The sequence below is a fragment of the Athene noctua genome, chromosome 22, assembly GCF_965140245.1.
Source record: "Athene noctua chromosome 22, bAthNoc1.hap1.1, whole genome shotgun sequence".
In the NCBI taxonomy this organism is placed as follows: Eukaryota; Metazoa; Chordata; class Aves; order Strigiformes; family Strigidae; genus Athene; species Athene noctua.
Window position 1 is genome coordinate 5,316,185 of NC_134058.1, and position 20,139 is coordinate 5,336,323.

At 48.2% G+C, this 20,139-nt stretch overlaps 2 protein-coding genes across 14 annotated transcripts in view; one reads left to right on the forward strand and one right to left on the reverse strand.

Moving 5' to 3' along the window:
* Positions 1-2,155, forward strand: part of PEX14 (peroxisomal biogenesis factor 14) — a 79,308-nt gene extending 77,153 nt beyond the window's left edge. Inside the window, exon 9 of the mRNA XM_074924686.1 lies at positions 307-2,155. Within this exon, the coding sequence (XP_074780787.1) occupies positions 307-772 (466 nt within the window). The 3' untranslated portion in view covers positions 773-2,155. The remainder of the gene's footprint in view (positions 1-306) is intronic.
* Positions 2,156-12,982: 10,827 nt separating this feature from the next.
* CASZ1 (castor zinc finger 1) overlaps positions 12,983-20,139 on the reverse strand; it is a 211,133-nt gene continuing 203,976 nt past the window's right edge. For all 13 annotated transcript variants that reach the window (XM_074925165.1, XM_074925163.1, XM_074925161.1 and 10 more), the window contains one exon: positions 12,983-19,085. In XM_074925165.1, coding sequence (XP_074781266.1) covers positions 17,842-19,085 — 1,244 coding nt within the window. In that variant the 3' untranslated portion in view covers positions 12,983-17,841. The remainder of the gene's footprint in view (positions 19,086-20,139) is intronic.

Sequence of the window (20,139 nt, forward strand, 5' to 3'; positions counted from 1 at the left end):
TTCCTGAGTGCTAACTTACTCTGTGAAATTGGCCAAACCAGATCATTTTAGTACTTCAGATTGCCCAGCTGTGATATTTCCCTTGTCTGCAGGCTCGATTACTGGGTGCTTGTAAAGCACTTTGAGATGCCGGCTGAAGAAGTGAAGTGGCCTTGGTTTTGCTCATTTATGGCAAAGGAGACTTGCAGTTTGTCTTTCTCTACATGACTTCCCCAGTGCAAATACCATTCTTTCTAATGATAACCCTCAGTGTTTTTAATAAAAGCCCCTTTCTCTCCTTTTCTTCCCCTCTTTTCCTCCCCCAAGGAGGCAGTTCCCTCCCTCCCCGTCGGCTCCTAAGATCCCGTCATGGCAGATCCCAGTGAAGCCAAGCTCACCCTCCAACCCTGTTGTTGCCAACCATAATAGCAGCAGTGACATCTCGCCTGTCAGCAACGAGTCTACCACCTCGTCACCGGTCAAGGAGAACCACAGCCCTGAGGGTTCGAAGGTCAGCTGCCATCTGCTGAGCACGGAGGAGGGCAACAAAGCAGTGATTGATGTCAAGAGCCAAGTGCGGATGGAGGTGCAGGGAGAGGAGGAGAAAAGGGAAACCAAAAGGAACGAAGAAGAGGAAGAGGACGATGAGGATGATGATGTTAGCCATGTGGATGAGGAGGAATGTCTGGGTGTCCAGACTGAGGACCGGCGAGGAGGGGATGGTCAGATTAATGAGCAAGTGGAAAAGCTACGAAGACCTGAGGGGGCCAGCAACGAGAATGAGATTGACTAAGGCACCCTGGCTTCTGCTGCTGCTGCTGTACATCCTCCCTAGCCTCCTGCACTGTCCCTGGTGCCTCTCCCATTTTGTGGAGAGAAGTGCCACCATCCCGTCCAGTGATTCTCCCATGATTGACCTTGAGCAGGGTCGTGATTGCCCAGAGAACCAGCTGGGCCCTGCTTCACCACAGGGCTTTGCAGTGTTGCAGTGGCTTCTTCTCCCCTCCCAGACCCACCTTCCCCACCTGAGCTGGGGTCACTGCCTAGGCTGGAAGACCAATCGCCTTACCATGCACCACAGCTACAGAATTAAGTCCTCTTACAAAAACACCATCTGTCCCAAAACAGTCAGCCTCTTTGCTGCATTCTAGAGTCCTTCTATCCAATTTCAGAAACCAACCTGTCCTGAGCTCTTTGATTTCACAAGCCTTTAATCCCCACGTAAGGCCCAAACCAGTTCTCTGTTTCCCAAAAATAACCCTCTGGTTTATTTCTCAAACTCCTTGATATTCTGTTGCCAAAAAAGGAATGTTTTAACCCTGAATTCCTCACCAGATCTCAGTCTTGGCTCTTCCAAGTCTTATGTCAAGCCTCAAATTCCTGAAACTACCTAGCATCTAAAAACACTAAATTCTGTGGGGTCCAAAGAACGCTATTTCTGCCCCGCGGATGTACACTCATCAAAGTGGCCTCTTGCTAGGGACCAAGTCCAGGTTTCATGGCCACAGTAAAATCCATGAGAACAGGTGGCTTTGTTACTGATTGCTCCCCAGTAAAAGAAGGCTTTGAAAGAAGTTGATTCCACTCATCCCAATTATTACCCTTCCTCCTCCAAAGACAAGGAGCTCACATCAGTTTTTGACATCTTACATTTTATTTATAGCTACCCTGAATGAATGAATGAATGAGGTGATATCAGATGCTGAAATAGTTGGTTAATTCTGGTCAATTAATCTTTAGGTTTTTAGCCTGTTTTTCTCCCAAAATGAGGAGAAAACCCATCTTAAATGATCAGCTGAGATCTGTACCTACCCAGTGACAGGCACCTGCTTCAGCAAAGCAGTCTTTACACAAGAGAGAACAGTTCCAGCTCTGAGGTTAACCACTGGCCCTTCTTGCCCAGTCCAGCCTTTTTTTTTCCCCATTGGGGCTATACACAAATTAAAACGGTGAATTTTAAAACCTGTCATTTGCAACATTGTGTTCTCAGCTGGTAAAATGGTGGTGTCCAATTATATTATTCACTGCATCAGAGCCTCTTAGCAGAGCAATTCTTGTAACAACTGAGTCTCACTGTCCTCACCAAGCAAGTGTGCTCGTCTGTGTGATCATGTATAGATTTCAAATATAAAATACGATTGTATATAATTGTAATAAATATGAGTTACCACTATTTAACATCAGGCTATTACTGGATTACTGTGGCTCTTATTTTGGGGAGAAATATGCGTGCAGGGTGGTAAAGGGAGGGAAAGGGACTATTCACAGAAATTCAGTGCTTACAAAATGTTTTCTGAAGGGCATTTATGGTTGATTTTCTGACTGCTCCAATACTGGGTTATATCAGCAGGAGGCAGTGTAGAGAGCAGTGTAAGTGCAAGATAAGGTGCACTATAAATAGCTCCAGCCACACTGTAATGCTAGGTTGCCTCCAGTGTTGTGGAGGGTGAGATGGATGTGTCACCCAGTGAGTGAATGCAGCTATTCTGGCTGCTTTTCCTCCCGGCAGGAGGCTCTGCAGGGTGCAGGATGCTCATCCCGCTCCGTTCCACCCTGGCAGCAGGAGGTGCTGAGGGGAGCGTGTGAGAGACCCCACAGCCCCTCGGGCTCGTCTGCCAGCAGGGATCTGTGCTGGATCCCGTGCCTGGGCTAGTCCTGCCACGCCACTACAGAAGCCACTGAAAGAAATGGTGTGCAGCAAGTGATTTGTAGCTACTGCAGTCCCATCTTTGTTCAACAGAAGTATTTGGCTCCCTTCTTAAAAATGAGGGATTTACTTGATTCCTCACTATTTGGGTGTCTGGTACACAGTGACATTTTCCTGCTCAGGGGGAGCGAAAGGGACCTTCATATTACTGTATTTAGACCTGCTGCTGAATGTGATGATTTCTCATTCCTTAAATGGACGAATATCTTCCCCAGGAGTGAGTGAGTGAGTGTGTGTATGTGTGTGTCTCTCCCCCCCTCTCCCTCTCAGTCTCTCCACTGTTTAACGTTCACAAAGAACGTCACGTTTAGCTAAAACAGGGCAAATTTGAAAGTGTTTAAAAGGAAAGGCTTTTCCTAAGAGATGGCACTTTTCATTTCTCCAAGCCAAGAAAGCCTGTGAAAAGAAAACACAACTGAACGCAGGGATGTGATGAAAAAGTATTGTCCTGCCTGTGTACATTTCATATACATAGAAGGTTTTGAAAACAGAAAGTGCCTGGACAACAGCAGTTGGTGAAATGTGGAAAATATGTTGCTGAGGTATGTGCCTTGCAGAGTGACTTACGAGGTTTACAGTACAAGCATCCCTGTGGGTTCATTTTTCCCCCCTTTTCCTCCATGTTGCCAGTGTTCAATTCATCTACCTCAAGATTTCTGGTGCAGTTCTCTTCAACTGCCCTTTTCCCTCCCTTAGTTTTCGCTTCTTACGACCTTTGCCAATTCACTAGGTCACAGTTTTTTTCTTTCCCCAACCTGATGAATCTCAGAAAACTCCATCGTAGCCATTGTCGCTCAAAAAATCCAACTCTGGGCCTCTGGCTGCTGATGGGGTGTTTGTGTACTTTGTTGAAGAAATCCAAACCGCCAGCAGAAAATTTGGAAGAAGCCAGACCTTCGAACCAGCAGGTATTGTTGTGAATCATGACTTTTATTCCTCTTGTCTTGTGTTCCTTGTCTTTCCACGATAGCAACAGTTGTAGGGAGAGTATTTTGATCCTTGTGAACCACATAGCCCAACTGCTAACTTGTAATTTATTTTATAAAAAGGTTTTTTTTTCTTTTTTTCTAGAAACAAACTTTTTAGATCAGCGGCCTAGTAAAATGTTTAGCCTGCTGGCCAGCAGGCACTGAGAATGGCATCATATTAGCTGAAAGGTGACCAGGTAGCAACCCTTTTTCTGCAGAACAAGACAGCAGCAGCAGTTGCCCATTGTCTGGCTTATTCAAGTGCTCTATTTTACTGTGTAATCAGCCTTTGTTTTCACACAGGAAGAAGAATAACAACAGCCTGATTGGTGAGTTCAGTGGGTTCGTAACATGGTTTCTATCGGTCCTTGACAGTGTATAGGAAGCAGGTGAAGGGAGTGTTCTCATTTGAGGAATGTGTCAGTGTGTCATTTGAGCACTTTGAGTGACACCTTGTGAGCCTGTGCTCTCTCCTAAAGGAAATGGTATCAGGCTGGTGCATTTCAGTAATTTGAGGATATAAAAGCTCCCTTTTCAATAGCTGCAAAAGAACCGTGGGGAGCTCAAAAAATGTGATGAGGTGGGAAAGGATTAAAGGAGATGTTGCCTCATTGTCTTTGTCCAGCCTTTCTCGCCCCCAGATGTGACAAATAAGTCCTATGTGCATCTTCATCAGAAGCGGGAGGATTTTTTTTTTAATTGCCTTTTATGTGGTGGGGGTGTAGCCTAACTGTTTGGGATCAGAAGGAAGAGGGTGGACTGTAGGACCCCTTGTGATCTTGCTGCTTTGCTACTTGATGTTTTGCAAAGTATTTTACTTAGAAGTGTGCCTCAGTTTCCACGCGCGATGGTAAAAAATACTGTCTGGTAAATACAGAGATGTGACAAAGCCCAGTTCCAGAGAAAGCCAGCTTTGGGAAGCGGGTTTCATGCTGGGTCCTGCAGCTCCCACAAAACCCACAGCCCCCATGAACTGCTGTGCTGCGCGTTGCTGGCTGGGCTTTGCCCTGCGAGCAGAGCCTGGCTGCAGCTCCCCACGCAGCTGTAGCCACTGTGCCCTGATGCCTGGACTGCACAGCTGCAGGAGGGGAGCAGCCTGCCTTGGCCACTCAGCCCCCTTGCCCTGGCTTGGAGGAGGACAGTTTAGATCTGGCCTTTGCTTATAGCAACTCGGGTTCTTCTGGTAAGTAAGTGCTTTTTAATAACTATGTTCTTTCTTGATTTTTGTCTTTATGTATAGAGTGGGGAAACTGGCTGTGTTTTCTGTGGCTACCTCACCCTGCTCTGGGGTTTGTTAGAAGGGTTGCCAGAACGTCTATCCTGACGAGTACTGGTGGAAGGAAGCATGGTATATGCGTGGGGCAAGGAGGGGGCTGGGGAAAAACCCAGTCCGTGTCTACTCCATTGCTTTTGTCTGCAGTGCCTACTACAGAAATGGAGACTGCCTTTGCTTTTCCTTTGGTGGGGCAGTATGGTGCTCATGGAAAACAAAGACAGCAGGTCCAGAGCAGCTTTTTGTTGCAAACCTGTTGTATTGAAGTCAAGGTCTCCACGTGTGACTAGGCCCTTCACACCCAGCAGGTTGGGGAGCACGTGTTTCCCAAGGGCTTTGACAACAGGAAGCTTTGGAAGGTCCCTTCTGTATGGTGGTTCTTTCTGTTCAGCACAATTTGTATGTGGTGGTGACCCTGCACACCACAAACTGAAGTTAAGCTTGAGCTGAGAGTCTTCCAGGCTGGACTTGACCTCTTATACCATTGAGTGGTGTGCAAGTGCAAAGCAAGAGAGGGGCTTGGCCTCCGGGGTTTAAAATGTAAATAAAGGGATGCTGGGAGGCGAAACATAGGAAATAATTTACCTGAGGGCACAGGAGTGAGCTTCCAGCTTTCTTCATTTTCCCTTTATCATCTTATCCTCAGACTATGCTGCTTCCTCAGGAGTCAGCCTCTGTAGGCACCTTTAGAGCTGTGTCCACCTATTATGCTGAGAAAAGGCTGGCTCTTACCACTATGTATGCTCTCAAAAAATGAAGTAAAATAGTGGAAATGTACCTAGGGTGAATTTCAGGGTATCGAGGAAGAGGGAAGATGGAAGACAGGGCCAGACTCCTCCACTTGCTGTGCAGCAGAAGCTCTGAACTGCGCACTTGTAGCTTGAGGGGCTGGCATGGTCTCTCCCAGCTCAGGGAAAAAAACAATCCCATCCCCAAAAGGGAGCAAGCACTAACCTAATAAAGGCACCAGCTGGACGGAGGGAAAACCAGCTCTTTGGAGAAAAAAAAAAAAACAAAACACCAAAAAAAACCCAACCTCCTTTCATTAGAAAAATAATATATTTCATCCAAATAAGGTAAAAATATTTGAAATGGGGCAGAAGTGAGCACTAGGCAGCATCTGTCAGGCCCTTTCTGAAAGGGAAAGATTATTAAACTCAATTGAAATTTATTTTTGTAAAGTGTCTTTCAGACTAAAAATCTCCCCAAATGCTTTGCAAGGACTGTTCAGGGGTTACTTACAATATGGAGCATCTTAGAACACCACCGCTGTTTTCCCACCAAGCCCTTGGTTTCTGCATCTGCTGAAGGATTTAACCCTTCAGGATTTGTGGTTTTCCTTTTATATTTGCACAAATAATGAGAGATGTTTTACGATGCTGACTGCAAGAACATGCCTGAAGAGGGATGTGGGGGGATTTGATGTCATTTTTTTCTGTTTTAGGTAAAATACTTGCTTTTCTTTAGGACTGTGCCTCCTGAGTGAGAAGGGGATTGGCTGGATAGGGCTGATTCAGAGGATGTGGAAGTACAACTGACTTATTTGTTGTCTATTTTTCTTTTTGTGTCTGTCACTTTGCCAGCCTGCTTGCATGTCTCTCAGTCACTTTGTCTGCGTGGCATGTCTGTTTTGTACAGCATCCCTGTTGTTGGTTTTTCAGTCTTCCGTCATGCCTGCCTGTCTCCTGATGCCCTTTCCTTTTTCTTTCTAACCCTTCAGAAACAGACTGCTTCCAGCTTTATCCCTCTGCTTCTCAAAGCTAGTACTGAGGTTTTATCTGTGTGGAGCTAGAGTAACACCTGTTTAAAATTGATTTCTTTAACTGATTTAATTAAACCAGAGCAAATTCTTGGGTGGACATTCTTCCATCTCTTTGAACAGATTTGCTGGACTTAGTTTCAACTGATATGTGCAGACACAAAAGACTGTGCTAAATTGCTGCAGCTTTCCTATGTAGATGAACTATTCTTCGCTTCCTGCCCTCTTACAGCATCAACAGTAGATACTGTGCCTGTTTGCCTGCTTACTTGTATGTTTTTGTGCCTGTGCATTGCTGTACAACAATATCAACGCTTCTACTGCAGCAGCCAGCAAGTTTTGGGTATGAGATGGAGGTTGGGGCTCCCTCTTTCTTCACAGTCTCTTCTGTTCCCCTGAATGAGCTACCTGCAGCCTGGCGTTCTGCCTGAAACGCGAACATCTCACTGTTGCATCTGTTTCTTACCTTTTTCCCCCAACTCTGAAAACTGCAGGCAGCGTCTGCTGCTGTGTGTAACAACAGAAGGGTGGTGAATGCCCCGGCAGTGGGTGTCCCCTCCGTGGCTCTGCGGAGGCGACGTGCAGGGGCTGCAGCTGTGTCACGGGTGGGTGCTGCCGGCCTCGGCGCAGGGCGCGGGGAGGTCGATGCCGTGTCCAGCCGCAGGCCAGAGCCGGTTCCCTTCCATCCGGTGGGCACAAGTGGCTCTAACAGACACAGCTCGCAGGGCTGGTGCCCCGCAGCTGGATGGACAGGCTTGCTTCCCTGTGAGGGGCTCTCGGACTTGCTTTGGTCCCAGACCAAATGGCTGTTTTATCCTCTTTAATGACTCGGCCTGGAGGGCTCTGCTGTTTAGGCAGAGCTCAGCTGTGGGCTGGGATCACAGGAGGGTCCTAGGGGCTGCTGGTGCCAGCAAGGGCTCGGGGTGAGTGCTGTTGGCTGCACAGCGAGAGCACAAGGCAGCACCCTGCCCTGTGGGAAGGGAAGGGGGCAGGGAAAGGCTCAGTCTGCCTGTCAGATAAATCTTCGTCTGTTTACTTAAATCCTCAGCGTTTCTTCATTTGTTTGTTTAAGAGTTTCCCTGCCAAAAAAGAGCAAAAGGAAGGAGGGAAGCTGCCTCTGTTGGCCACCCCTCCTCAGCCAGGATGGGTCTGGGGCACTTCAGGGGCAGGAGCAGGAGCAGGACTAGTGACCAGAGCACCCTGCCTCCCCCAGGTATGATGCAGGGATCTGGCTCAGGAGGGGCCATGTTCCGATCTTCTGAGCAAGCGTTTGGCCCTTGTAAGGGAAGATGCGTGTTGGGCTCCAGTGAGCCCAACTCTTGCCCCAGGGCTGGCATGAAGAACTTGTCATCCCTTCTAACACCTACCGCACCTACAGATGCTGCTCGGTGCCTTTCTCCCCTCTTTGCCCTCAGCCTTTTGGTAGAGATTGTTGCCTCCAGAGTTAGGTGATGTCACCTTTCAGGTGACAGTTTGTTCAAGACAGCAGGCAGAGACCCAAAAAGCGGGTTCAGGTCGTGCCTGAGCGGTGGATTTCCACATAACAGTGTCTGCAACAGGGGGACTCAGAAGCATCTTGACTATCCTCACCTTGTTACAGATACCCATAAAACATACCAGGTATAGTAAACATCCCACGTGCGAGTCCTTCACAAGCTAGTACGTGCTTTCACTGGAACTGGCATACTTCCCTTGTCCCCACACAAGTATTAGGTAAACCTGGATATTTTGCATGTGCAAGTCCTGTCTACAAATATACTCATGCATGTTCTCACTCTTTCCAAGTTTGGTCATAGTAAATGAAGTTCTGCTTTCATTTGTAGAGAAAGACAGAAATTATTTATTCATGTGTGTGTGTGCATGCATGTATGTAAAAATCCCAAAACATTCCTAACAGTCTACATGCTGCTTCGTTTGGAATAGGTACAAGCTGCTCATTGACTTTCAGAGAAGTCCTTAAAGTTCATGTTCCCCTTGAAGATGATGTGAGATTTTATTGTCATGTTTGAAAGCTTCAGTCTTCTATGCAGATTGCATGCAGATTGGGGGGGGGGGGTGAGGGTGGATATTTGGTTAAAGCTCCTCTCCTTCCCTTTCCCAAAGAGCTGCTTCTTTATAAGGGCTTCCCATGGTCTGCAAAAAAGGCACCTGCAGGTTTGTGAACACAATTTTGTGCCTGTGTGCAACAGTGCAGAAGTGCAAATGCAAAACCCAGCTGTGACACGGGCAGCTGATGCAGTCTCTATGTACCACGTACCAGGATTGTTGGGGCAGAACTTTATGTCTTGAAAAGGGCTTTTGCAGAGCTGTGAAGGAAGTTTTAGAGGTCAAGTGAAGGTCTTGGATTTAAACATTTGCTCCACACTCTCTTGTTCACTTCTGTGTCATAATACTTCTCTCTTGCTTTGTGTTATTATACCCAATGCCCAGTGAAAATATTTTTTCCAGGAAGTCTCAAGGCATTTATTATCTATTAGCTGGTTGTTATCTGTTAATGGCTGGTTTCTATCTTAGCTCCCATACCTGAGCAACATGGACAGTACCAAACACTGGCTTAATTAATTTTTTCTCCATTGTGTGAATGTTTTTTCACTTTTTGTGTCTGTGTTCTGTCAAAATTTCTACTTCTGGCCTCTTGTCCTCTTATAGGCAGGAGGATGTGTTAGAATAACTCTTGCTAGTAGTCTTCCAAGGGAGCTAGGAGTCTCCAGTCCTGCCACCCGAGCAGAGACATGCCCTATTTTCTCAGCAGTAGGTTTCTCTAAAGTTGCAGCAGCATATATGTAGTTCCCTTTCCTGCCCTATGAATTCCCCTGAAACTGGGCTCCTGGGGCCATCTCAGCCACGGTCACACCCAGGGGCTTGACTCTTCTGTGTGAAAATCCTGCTCAGTTCCAAACCTGATTCGTTAATCTAGAGGTATAAAGATGGGCTTATTTAACAAACCTATTTCCCTAGCAAGTCTCCAGGTCTTTCTTAATGTCATTATGCCTTAGGAAGCCAGTGTTGAGCATTGGTCCTTGCAAGCTCTAAGTTATGCCCAGTATGTGTTGTGTGTCATAACAGCTGCCCAGTAAGCATCAGAATTCTGAATTTCCCTCTGTCTGGGTGTAGGAGGCATTGTGCTACTAGAGTAAATATCCTCCCAGAGACAAACATGCTTTACTGCATTCTGTACTCAGCTGAGCAAGCTGCGAGGAGTATTTCACTGGGCACGTGCTCCAGCTCTGCACACCTGATGGTGTGGCTCAGGGGTGACCCGACTGCTCTGCAGTCTGGGCTTCACAGCACCCCGTGAGATGGCTGCTTGACTAAAAGGGAGTTAAGTTTGGAGCTGATAAGAACTTCTAAGAAAGATTCCTGCAAATTAAATGAATGCCTGCCACAGTATAAAAAATGTTCTTCTAGGTCTGGGACATAAGGAGAGGTGTAACCCAAAGTATTATTTTCCTAGTAATCTCTAAAAACACCTTTGCTAGGCTCTCTGTGAGAAGCACTTAGATAAATAGTGATGATGTCTTTCTCAGCCACCGTGATGCCTTCATTTTCGGCCAACACTGGTATCTGCTGTCTTTATTTCTGTCCTTGTTGGCCCTCATGGCTCCAGCAAGGACAGGTCTCCATGTGCTAGGGCTGGACTAGGCATGTTTGGTTAATGACATCTAAAACCCACGATGATTGGAAGCAGCAGCAGAACCATCTGGTCTCCCATTCTGTGTCCTAGAATACCTTGAATGCTGCTTGTTTATGTTTGAGGCGATTGAACTTTTGCTGCTTCTGTTAGGGATATGGGATATGCTGTAGTTGGGAACCGGCAGTGTTAGGTTAATGGTTGGACTGGATGATCATCAAGGTCTTTTCCAGCCTAGACGATTCTGTGTTGGTTTAAAGTCTTAAATTCTTTGGTGAGGGGAAAGCAGTTCTCCTCTGTTCGAGTTTTATGTTTGTGCTGGTGCCAAGGGATGCTCCCACTGTGGGTGCTGCAGGAGACTTGGTAGTGTGCCGAAAAGTGGATATCCAGTGTCTTATGTCAAACAGGCAGTGTAGTTTCGTGGCGATGTGTGTAACTGTGGGGTCCTGCACTCACAAAGAAAATGATGTTACAGCGATACGCATGATGTAATCAGAGTATAGTGGCAGCAGCAACTGCCCAGTTTTTGTTGTGATGTTACAAGAAGGAGCCTCGCCAGGTCTCTGCGGCTCTCCACGGCTCGCCAGCCGCAGGAGCTGGATGCAGAGCTGCAGTGTCACCAGTTGTGAGGGTTTGGAACGAATGCAATAGTGAGGCTTTGATTTGTTCAACTTGCAGCGTCTCCCATGACTTAGTCATTCTTTTATGAAGTGCAGTCAGAGTTCCACAGAGAGCAGGCAAGTTCCAGCAAGAGCTTTCAAGCAGTGAGTCGTGCCGTTCACATCCCCTGTCCCCCCCCCGCCTGAAAACAGAGTCATGTAAATAGCCCATGTGCTGTGGGCAGCGCTCCAGTGAGAACAAACCTCTGTGCTCCGAGGTCGGATTAGGAGCGTGTTCAGATAATGACATCTGAAAACAGGATGGCTGGGAGCTGCAGCAGAGCAACGAGGGGGGCTTTGAAAGAGAGAGGAGTCTAATCCGCTCTGCTAATAAGGAGGCAGCTGCTGCCAATGCATCAGGCTTGGCAAGCGCTGCTTTGCTGCTCCTGGGTTCTGTGGCGGGTGGCAGGGAGCGCAGAGACCTGGCTGCTTCACAATGGTTGGGGCACGGGGAGCGCCACAGCGCACAGGAGGGGTTTTCCTTGGGTAAAACAAGACCTTTGACATTGCTCTTCCGCCCATCCCCAGCAGCACTTTGGCAGGACAGGCGTCAGAGCAGCGGTTCGTGCCAGGCCAGCGGCTAGGAGCGGTTCCTCTGGCACTGCAGAGGCTGTGACGGGGGGTGGACACGCAGGCACCCAAATACCTGCTGTGGGCACCCAAGCTCGCCCTGATCGGGATCGGGCTGTGTGGTCGTCATGCCTCACCACTGAAAGAACAACTCTGGGCAGGGTGGAGGAGTGGGGGTGTGTGTCAACATGGAGGCAGCTCTGGTGCAGAGTTACACCTTGCTACACGACCAAATCTCCCCAAGGCCGCTGGGATGTGTGCGTGCTGTGGTCTCCCACCGAGGGGGTGAGTACTGAGGGGCATGTCGGGACGTGGCAGATACGACGAGGGCAATTGCTTTAGAGCACGTGAAGGGCCATGCACACACTTTTTCTGCCCCCCCCCCCCCCCCCCCCCAAATAACTTCCTTGTAGAATGGCATCCACTGCCTGTCCCCAGCTGCCCGGGCAGAGCAGCGATGCCGATGACAAGAGCCTGTGCTAGCCCTGCCTCTGGTGGGGACGTGCCCAGGCCTGGGATGAGGCCTGGAGGATGGTGGGGACAGGCAGCGGTGAGCGCGCAGCGGTTTTCTCTCATCTCTTGTTCCTTTACAGTCAGCGCTCCTGGCTGCTGGGTCAGTTGTCCAAGGCAGCGTCGCCTCACGCGGGGGCTGCCAGGACACCCTCTTGCCTGAAAGCCTTTCTCCCCCCACCCCCAGATGGGGGGTGCCATCCTTCGCAAGCGCCTGGGGTACAGGAGGTCCCGCAGCAGGAGGCAGCTGTGGCGTGGCCAGGTAAGGAGTGATTCCTCTCAGAGCTTTGATGCCTGGCATACAGCTTTATACCTTCTTGGAAGTCTGTGGCTTCGACACTGTGTTTTAGTGGAGATCAGTAGATTTATGAGGGGCCCCCCCGCCCACACACTCCCCCCCCCCCTCTATGCAGACAGGCTCTTTCATTCATGCTCCTCATCTCCCTTTTGTTAGGGTGACAGTCAGACTAAATCTGTTGATTCAGTGGCCTTTGAATGTCACAGTAAGGTTTTGCGGGGGTTACAGCAAGCACCGTTCCACTGAGGATCCCACCACCCTGAGCTGGAGGCCAAGGCAGGAAGGGGAAAGTCAAAAGGTGGGCAGTCCCACCTCTAATCCCAGGTCCCAGTTCAGCAGATCGTGGAGAAAAACACATCACTGCTGTGAGGGGCCCCGATGAGCACTTCAAATCAAACTAGAGGGCTCCTTATAGAGCTGGGGGCCAGCCCATGTCAAGAGATCTCTGCTCTTACTGCACTTATCACCTCAGTACTAGTGCTAAAACAGGGGCTGCTAATGGGTGCAGGGCCATGACCAGGACTGCAGGGCTTTAAAAAACCCAAACTGCTCCGAGACTTGTCAGCTCCTAAAAAAAATAAACCACCTCCTCAATCAAGAAGACAACTTGATAACTTAAAACTTTGGGGTTTTTTTTCCAGTTTTTATTGAGTGAAAATGTCAAACCTTGCATCAGTCATGCAAAAAAAAAAATCAAATAAATAAAACACATATATTAAATTTCTAATAGCACTAAATTCAAGTGGAAAAATATTCAGTTCTTAATAACGCAGGTGCTGAAGAGACCAGATTCAAGTAAATCAGAGCACACCATCCTGTTTAGGGTGTTTTTTTTTCACTTTCTGCATTTTTGTCTCAAAACCTATATATATATCTATATATCTATATATATGTATATACATATAGATATATACACACACACATATATATGTGCATACATATTATTTTTATATTTATATATATACACATACATATTTATAAAACATTAAAAAGAGCATTGGTGGTTCAAGCATTTATTTCCCCCCCTCCCCCACGGAAAGAAAAATAAACAACAACAAAACAAAAAAAATTACACATTTAAAATTCAAAATGAGCTAGCAATGGCTTATAGTCCTAGTGTGCAATATGGATATTACAAAAGGCTAGAATCCTCCCTCTTTGTCTTTTTTTTTTTTCATTTTTGTATTTTAAAGTTGTTTTTTTTTTTTTTGCTACATTGGAAAATTTTTTTTAATTTTTTTTTTTTCTTTACAAAATTCCTTCCACGCAGACTTTAATCCAGTTGAGTTTGTGGCTAGAATGAACAATCTAGTCAATAGTTTTTATTTTATTTCATTTTTTTGCTCTTCAGCAGTGAATGGTAGCAGAATCAGGAGGGTCCATCTCAAGGTTTATTTTGTTTGGTTTTTATCTTGTTTTGGACAGAATAGTTCCATTTCCTCTCTCCTCTTTCCCCCTCCTCATAGTTAGTTGGATCTCCCTCGCTTTCTCTGGTCATCCTTTTAAGCACATATTTCCACAGTACTGTATTAACAGTCCCATTGATATGAAAGCTTGAAGTGAAAAAACCACCTCGCTGGAATAGGGATCTTTGTGCTGTTGAGACCTTTGTTCAGAAAAGCACTTAAGCACGGGCTTAAACCTGTGCCCGTTCAGAAAGCATCTGCTTAAGAGTTTTGCTGAATTAAAGCCTTAACATGGGAGAATAAAAAGACGGGTTTAACTTTCTTGACTTTTTGTTGTTGTTGTTGCGAATAGAGACGTAGTAAGAGATTTACAGAAACAAGACTTGGAGAAGGTTTGAGTGAGACGCGCTCTGGGGGTAGGGCCAGCCTGGGGTGGCCACTGTCCTGGGAGGGTTTTCTGACCTTCTGCGGGGGCCAGGCCCTGCTCGGGTGCCACATTTAGCAGTAGCCTGGTGGGAAAGAAATCTCGTTCCCTGTGCCAGCTCCCGGAGAAGAGGTGATAAAACTTTGGGAGAAAGGCTGAGATGTTAGGGAGAAGTAGGGTGCCTTGGGAGAGAAAATGGTGTGCATAGATAAACACGGGCCCTTCTGGCACGCTCAGCCAGGCCGAAGGACGTGTGAAACGGCCCCGTTCCAGCGCGGATCCTGGGGCAGTTGCACTGGCCGCACCTGCCTAAAGCTGCCCCCCGGGATGAGGCGTTAACGTCCAGCGCCGGCCAGGCCTGAGCCGAGCCACCGGCAGATCTTTTACCCCTTTTCTCCACACACTTCTGCTTTCTCCCACTGTTGTGCAGTGATTCAGTCAGTGGAGTCTGGTGAGATATGAAAGGGGAGAGGTAAAAACACTGTCACGGTGCAGATTCCCAGCTCCCAGCAGCAGGGAAACAGCCCGTCTGTCCTGAACGGAATCAAGTGGCCCCAGCGAGCCCCGTGCCTGGCCCTGAAGCCCGAGCTCCCCCGTGGTGCTCACGGGCAGCCTGTGAGAAACCTGGCGGGGGCTTGGCTTGGGGCAGCGGGCTCGATCCTGCTCCCACAAAAGTCACCGATAGACATCATGCTGATTTCAGTGGTACAAAATGAACAAACACATCTGTTTTGCAAGATGTGGCTTGTGTTACATCCAAGGATTCCTCTTGGAGCCCATCACCATACTATCTAAGTAGTTGAATATGGGAAAAATGTACAAGTACAGAACCTGCAGCAAATGCCGTTAAAGGAAAATCGTTTTGCCCCATCCCATTTCTAGAAATTCCAGGGCCTCATTCCCTCACTCTGCCCCAGGAACGTCAGCTTCATTATATTCAAGAATTGGGTTGTGCTAGAAAACACACAGTTGAGGGCAGGGGATATACCAAACAAAACAAAAACAAACAAACAAAAAAACCCCCTATAAAAATAAAAGCCACACAAATAGCTGATAGAGGAAAAGAACTCCAAAGAATTAAATAAACTACAAACTAGTAATAACAATATTTCATTTGTTTTGTTTTCATTTGTTTCATCTCTACAAAATTCAAGTTAGAATTCGGAATCGTGCAGCTCCGGTCAGTGCTAGGAGTGTGAAGTCAGCCTCAAACTGTAGCATTAAGGCCCCCCTCCCCTTGCCACCCCCTACAAACAAACAATACATTGAAGGAAAAGAAAAAAAAAAAAAAAAAAGAAAAAGAGAAAAAAAAAATTGCACACAATTAACCGTATCTAAGGGCTATCCAGAAGGCAGGTGACTCCCCCCTCATCCCCCTGGCATTGGTGGTTTCTCTTTTGTTCTATATATAGTAATAACCTTTACAGGAAAAATACTGTACAACTTTTTTTTTTTTGCCTTTCCTTTTGAAACATTATCTGAACGTTCTGTCCCCACATTTACACAGCTGAGCTGCTTGTTTATAAATCAGACCTGATCTGCACCAGTTCCTTAGGGAAATAATTAAAAAAAAGAAAAAAAAAAAGCAACCTAAACTTCTCGAGGCCTTTATCTGTTCAGGATGAAAACAAATTATGGGGATCCCTTGGAGCTGAAGTGCTCATGGAGTTGGGGGAGGGGAGGGGGTGCCTGCATGGTGTTAGAAAAAAATAATTAGGTTTTCTTTTAAAAAAGGGACAAACTTCAGACACAAGGAACCTTTTGCTAGGCTGGTATACTTACAGACTGGCACTGAAATAACTACAGTCAGAATTAATTCATACGGCTAGTCCGTGTGGAGCCCAGGTGTCTGCAGACAAGCCCTCTCTCCGAGCCTCAGGCGGGGATTTGGGGTCAAACAGCCACTGTCTCACCTGTCCGGGTCCGGGACAGAATCCTGTAGTGTGTGTTCCCAGACTGGGCCAGGAAAAGAGAGCAGGGAAGAGCTTGTAACCAGGGGAAAGCCCAAGCTGCTGGAGGTGGCAGGTCTCAACACAGTATAGCTGCATTTGCTTACGCAGTGCCCAAGCTATTAGCCCTACTTGTCAGAATTTATCAGCATGGACCCAGAAATGCATCAGTTCTTAGCTGGACTCCATCCCGGCCTCAGCTAGCATCTCCCCCTGACTCTGCCGCCTTTGTGCTGCAGCAGCCTCACGTTTCGTAGCTGCAAAACCCACAACTGGGCCGACAGCTACAGACGTGCTGCAGAGCAGCGCTGTCCCCCGCCCCAGCGCTGAGCAAAAGAGCCCCCCGGTCTGAGCAGGGCAGCCCCCAGTGGGATCCCGGGTGCTTGCCTGCCTTCTCCTCCCCCTGCAGCGGTGCCTTCACCCTCTCCCAGAAGCCACCAGAGATCCGTATCGGTCCATGCAGACAGACAGACTTGCCCCTCCCCAGTGAAAGGCTGGGGACGAGGACTTGGGGACTGGGGACATACCTGGGTCAGAGAGCAAGTAGTATTTTCAAGGCTGCTTTAGTGGCTAGGACGCTCTTCTGCGAGCACGGTGCTCCTTGTGCTGCACCGCGGGACAGAGCGCCAGCTCACAACCTCCTGAGATGGGGATACTGAAGCACCACAAAAACGCCTCGCCCTCAACAGAGAGGAAGCACCTGGGATGAGATGGAACTGGATGGGAGATTAACCCCAGTCCTCCAGTGTGACAGACCCTTTAACTGCCCGCTGTGTTCTTCCCAAGTTACTTCAGCTAAATCCCTACAGGCAGAACAGCAGGGATGAGGAGAGGTGTCCTACAGAGAAAGTGTAGACTGAGAAAGTTTTACAATATAAATAGCATTCAAAATTATTATCATTAGTAGTAAAAAGGATCTGGAAGAACAGAGGAGTGTCCCATTCCCACCCCTGCTCATTCATTAATGCGTCCTCATTTAAGTGACAATAAATACCCGCTCCCACCCTTGCTGTCTGATGCCATTCATTTAATGCTGGAGAAAGAAGGGGGGAGGGGTGGAGAGAGAGAGAGAGAGAGAGAGCGAGAGAGAGCACACACCCCTCACCCCCTCCTTCCCACTGGCAAAAGCTGAGCTGGTTGTCTTCATGACACCAATTTCTTGAATTTTATATATGTGTGTGTGTGTGTACGTTATATATAGAGAGACACACACACAAATATATATTTCTAAAATTCATTACCTGTAGTTCCCACCCACCCCCCCTCCAAGAAGTGGAGATTATTATTAATATCGTACAACTGAAAACATGGAAAAATAAAACCCAGAAAGAAAAATGGGGGGGATAGAGCCCCCACCCATAACAAAGGGTCCCCAGATGGGCACAGGCCCCACGCACCATGCAGGGAGCAAGGAAAAGCAGCCGGTACCCTCAAGGTTCATGTCCGTATAAAAGGGTGGTTTTTGCTGCATCCTGCCCCCATGTTCTGTGATCTGCAGAATGAAGCGATGCAGCACCAGTCCTGCTGCGAACCTGTCTGTCTTATGGGGCCTGTGGAGGAGTATGGGTTTCCTTCCTTCCTCTCTCTCTCCTGTGTGTGGCACGGAGTTTGTTTTTCACTTGCCATCCCAATCTTTGTTCTTGCCTCATATGGGGTCCTCTTAGTAATTCTGTGTAAGAGCAAAACCAAACCACTACCGCTGTTGTCTCTAAGGAGAAGGAGCTGGAGCAACGGTCGAGGCTGGGGCAGCAGCTGGAGCTGGAGCTGGGGCTGGAGTTGGGGCTGGCTCGCCCTGGGGCCTGGAAGCATCACCCTGGTCTGTGGAAGAAGCAGCCTCCTCTGGTTCTCCATCTTCTTTAGTGGCCAGGCCCTCAGGGTCAGGCAGCGATTCTTCAGAATCTGTGTTCAAGTCTTCCTCCTCATCATCTTCCTCATCGTCATCATCATCCTCCTCCTCTTCATCATCCTCCTCTTCTTCGTTCATCTCCTCCTCATCGTCCTCTTCATCCTCTTGGGAAGAGTCATCCTCGTCCTCCACCTCACCGGAGCCGGGTGCCGCCGCCCCCCTCTCCTGAGGCGCGGTCCCGGCTCTGCTCGGCGACGGACCCTCGGGGACTTCCGACGGCTTCTTGCTGAGGTCCAGGGAATCATTGAGGCCCACACCGGCCGCGTTCTGCAGGAAGAAGAGGGAGCTGTTGTTGTCAGTGCTGAGGTTGAGGGAGCTGTCCAGGTTGATGGAAGAGTTCTGGATGTCATACTCGAGAGTGGAGTGGGCAAGGCCCTCGGGGCCAGGCGAGATGGCAGGAAGCTCCCCTCGCTCCTGCTTCTCGTGTTTGCGCTTGTGCGAGTCCATCTGTGACATGCCCACCACCGTGTGTTTGCAGCCAGGGTAGGTGCAATGGAAGTGGGAGCACTTGAGTTTGTACTTGCAGTCAGGCACCTCGCAGTCCACGCTCGAGCTGAACTGGCAGAACCCAGCGGCGCTGATGACGTCCTGCTTGCCGTGGTGCTTACGGTGGGCTGTCACCTTGGTGCTGTCGGTGCAGCGGAAGCCGCAGCGCAGACAGTGGAAGTGTGTGCTATTGCCAGAGAACTGACAGTCTGGGAAGTTGCAACTCAGCGAAGACTTGAAGCGTTTGAAATCATCCAAAACCAGGTTGTCAACACGATCGTGATGCTGGGCGTGCTTATACATGTGGGTACGGCCACAGAACTTGTAGCCGCAATTCTCCCGCGTGCAGTGGTAGTGGGTAACCTTGAGAGAGAATTGGCAGCTGGAGTCCTTGCAGTCCTCGTAGAGGTCATAGCGCCGAAATCCCTCCAGCATCATCCCTTCATCCAGCATCTTGCGTGAGGATGCGGTCTTGCGGCGCTTGCCAAACGGGGACATGTCCTCAATAATCCAGAAACGCTTTTTGGCCCCCGAGGCGGTTGGCATAGTGATGGTATTCCCTGAGGAGAGAAAGCGGAGAGCGGTGTTGCTGACAGCCAGGTCTCTCTGCATCTCCTAAGCACCCTGGCAAGCTCTGCATTTGCCAAGACACAGCGCTGCAACTGTTCCCACCCAGCAGCTCATCCCTCAAGCTCTAAGTAAGGCCGAACTCTGGATCGTTGGGCTGGCTCACACTCGCTGGACATCGTTTCCTCCATTTTCAGCATATCCCACCTTGCCTCCAACTGCTGCCCTGGTATACTTGATATTGTCCAAATGCTGACTGCTGCTTCTCTGTTTTGCTACTCTCACAGTTTCTCCTGCTGCTTAGTTAATCTCTAGTCCTATTTTCCTCAAATCAGACTTTAATACAGAGGAGCTGGCTTGTTCCAGTCTAAGGACTGAGGTGTATTACTGAAGTTCACTGGGGTTGAAGTGGTAAAAGAGTTTAAGCACCCTGAAAACTGGTACGTGTATACTGTTTTCCCCTCTCCAAGCTCTTGTAATACACAGCGACTGCCAAGGACAGGCAGGAAGTGAAGGAAGATCCCATGCGTGATTAAAACTGCAAGGGGGGGAATTTATAGAAATAGGATGGACTTTGGCCAGGAGACTGCAACATCCCTCACTGTAATGAGCCTACATATTACGATGAGTGCACTTAGAAAGACAGATGGACAGATGTTCAATGGGGCTAATTCTCATCATCACTAGCCAGTGGACTCTGAGAGAAAATACCAGTTCTACAGCTTTCCCTTGGGTCTCAAAAATCACATGATGCCCCTAGTAAATAAAGAGCCCTCATCTATCTTCCACTTTCATTCACAGGGCCAGCATAACTGGCTAGTGCTCACGTCCCCTAGGATCAAGCTGACATCAAGGACTCGACCTCATTATATCTATTAACTTTTTTTTCTTCTCTGCTTGCTACTTCCAGAATCAAACCACAATCTCCAGTATCAACATGCAGCACAGACAAGGTTGGAGGCAAGAATTTCTCACCAGGTGCAGAATTGTGAGTGTAATTGGAAATTATAGCTTGCAACGAAAACATACTTTCCCCCCTACTTCCCC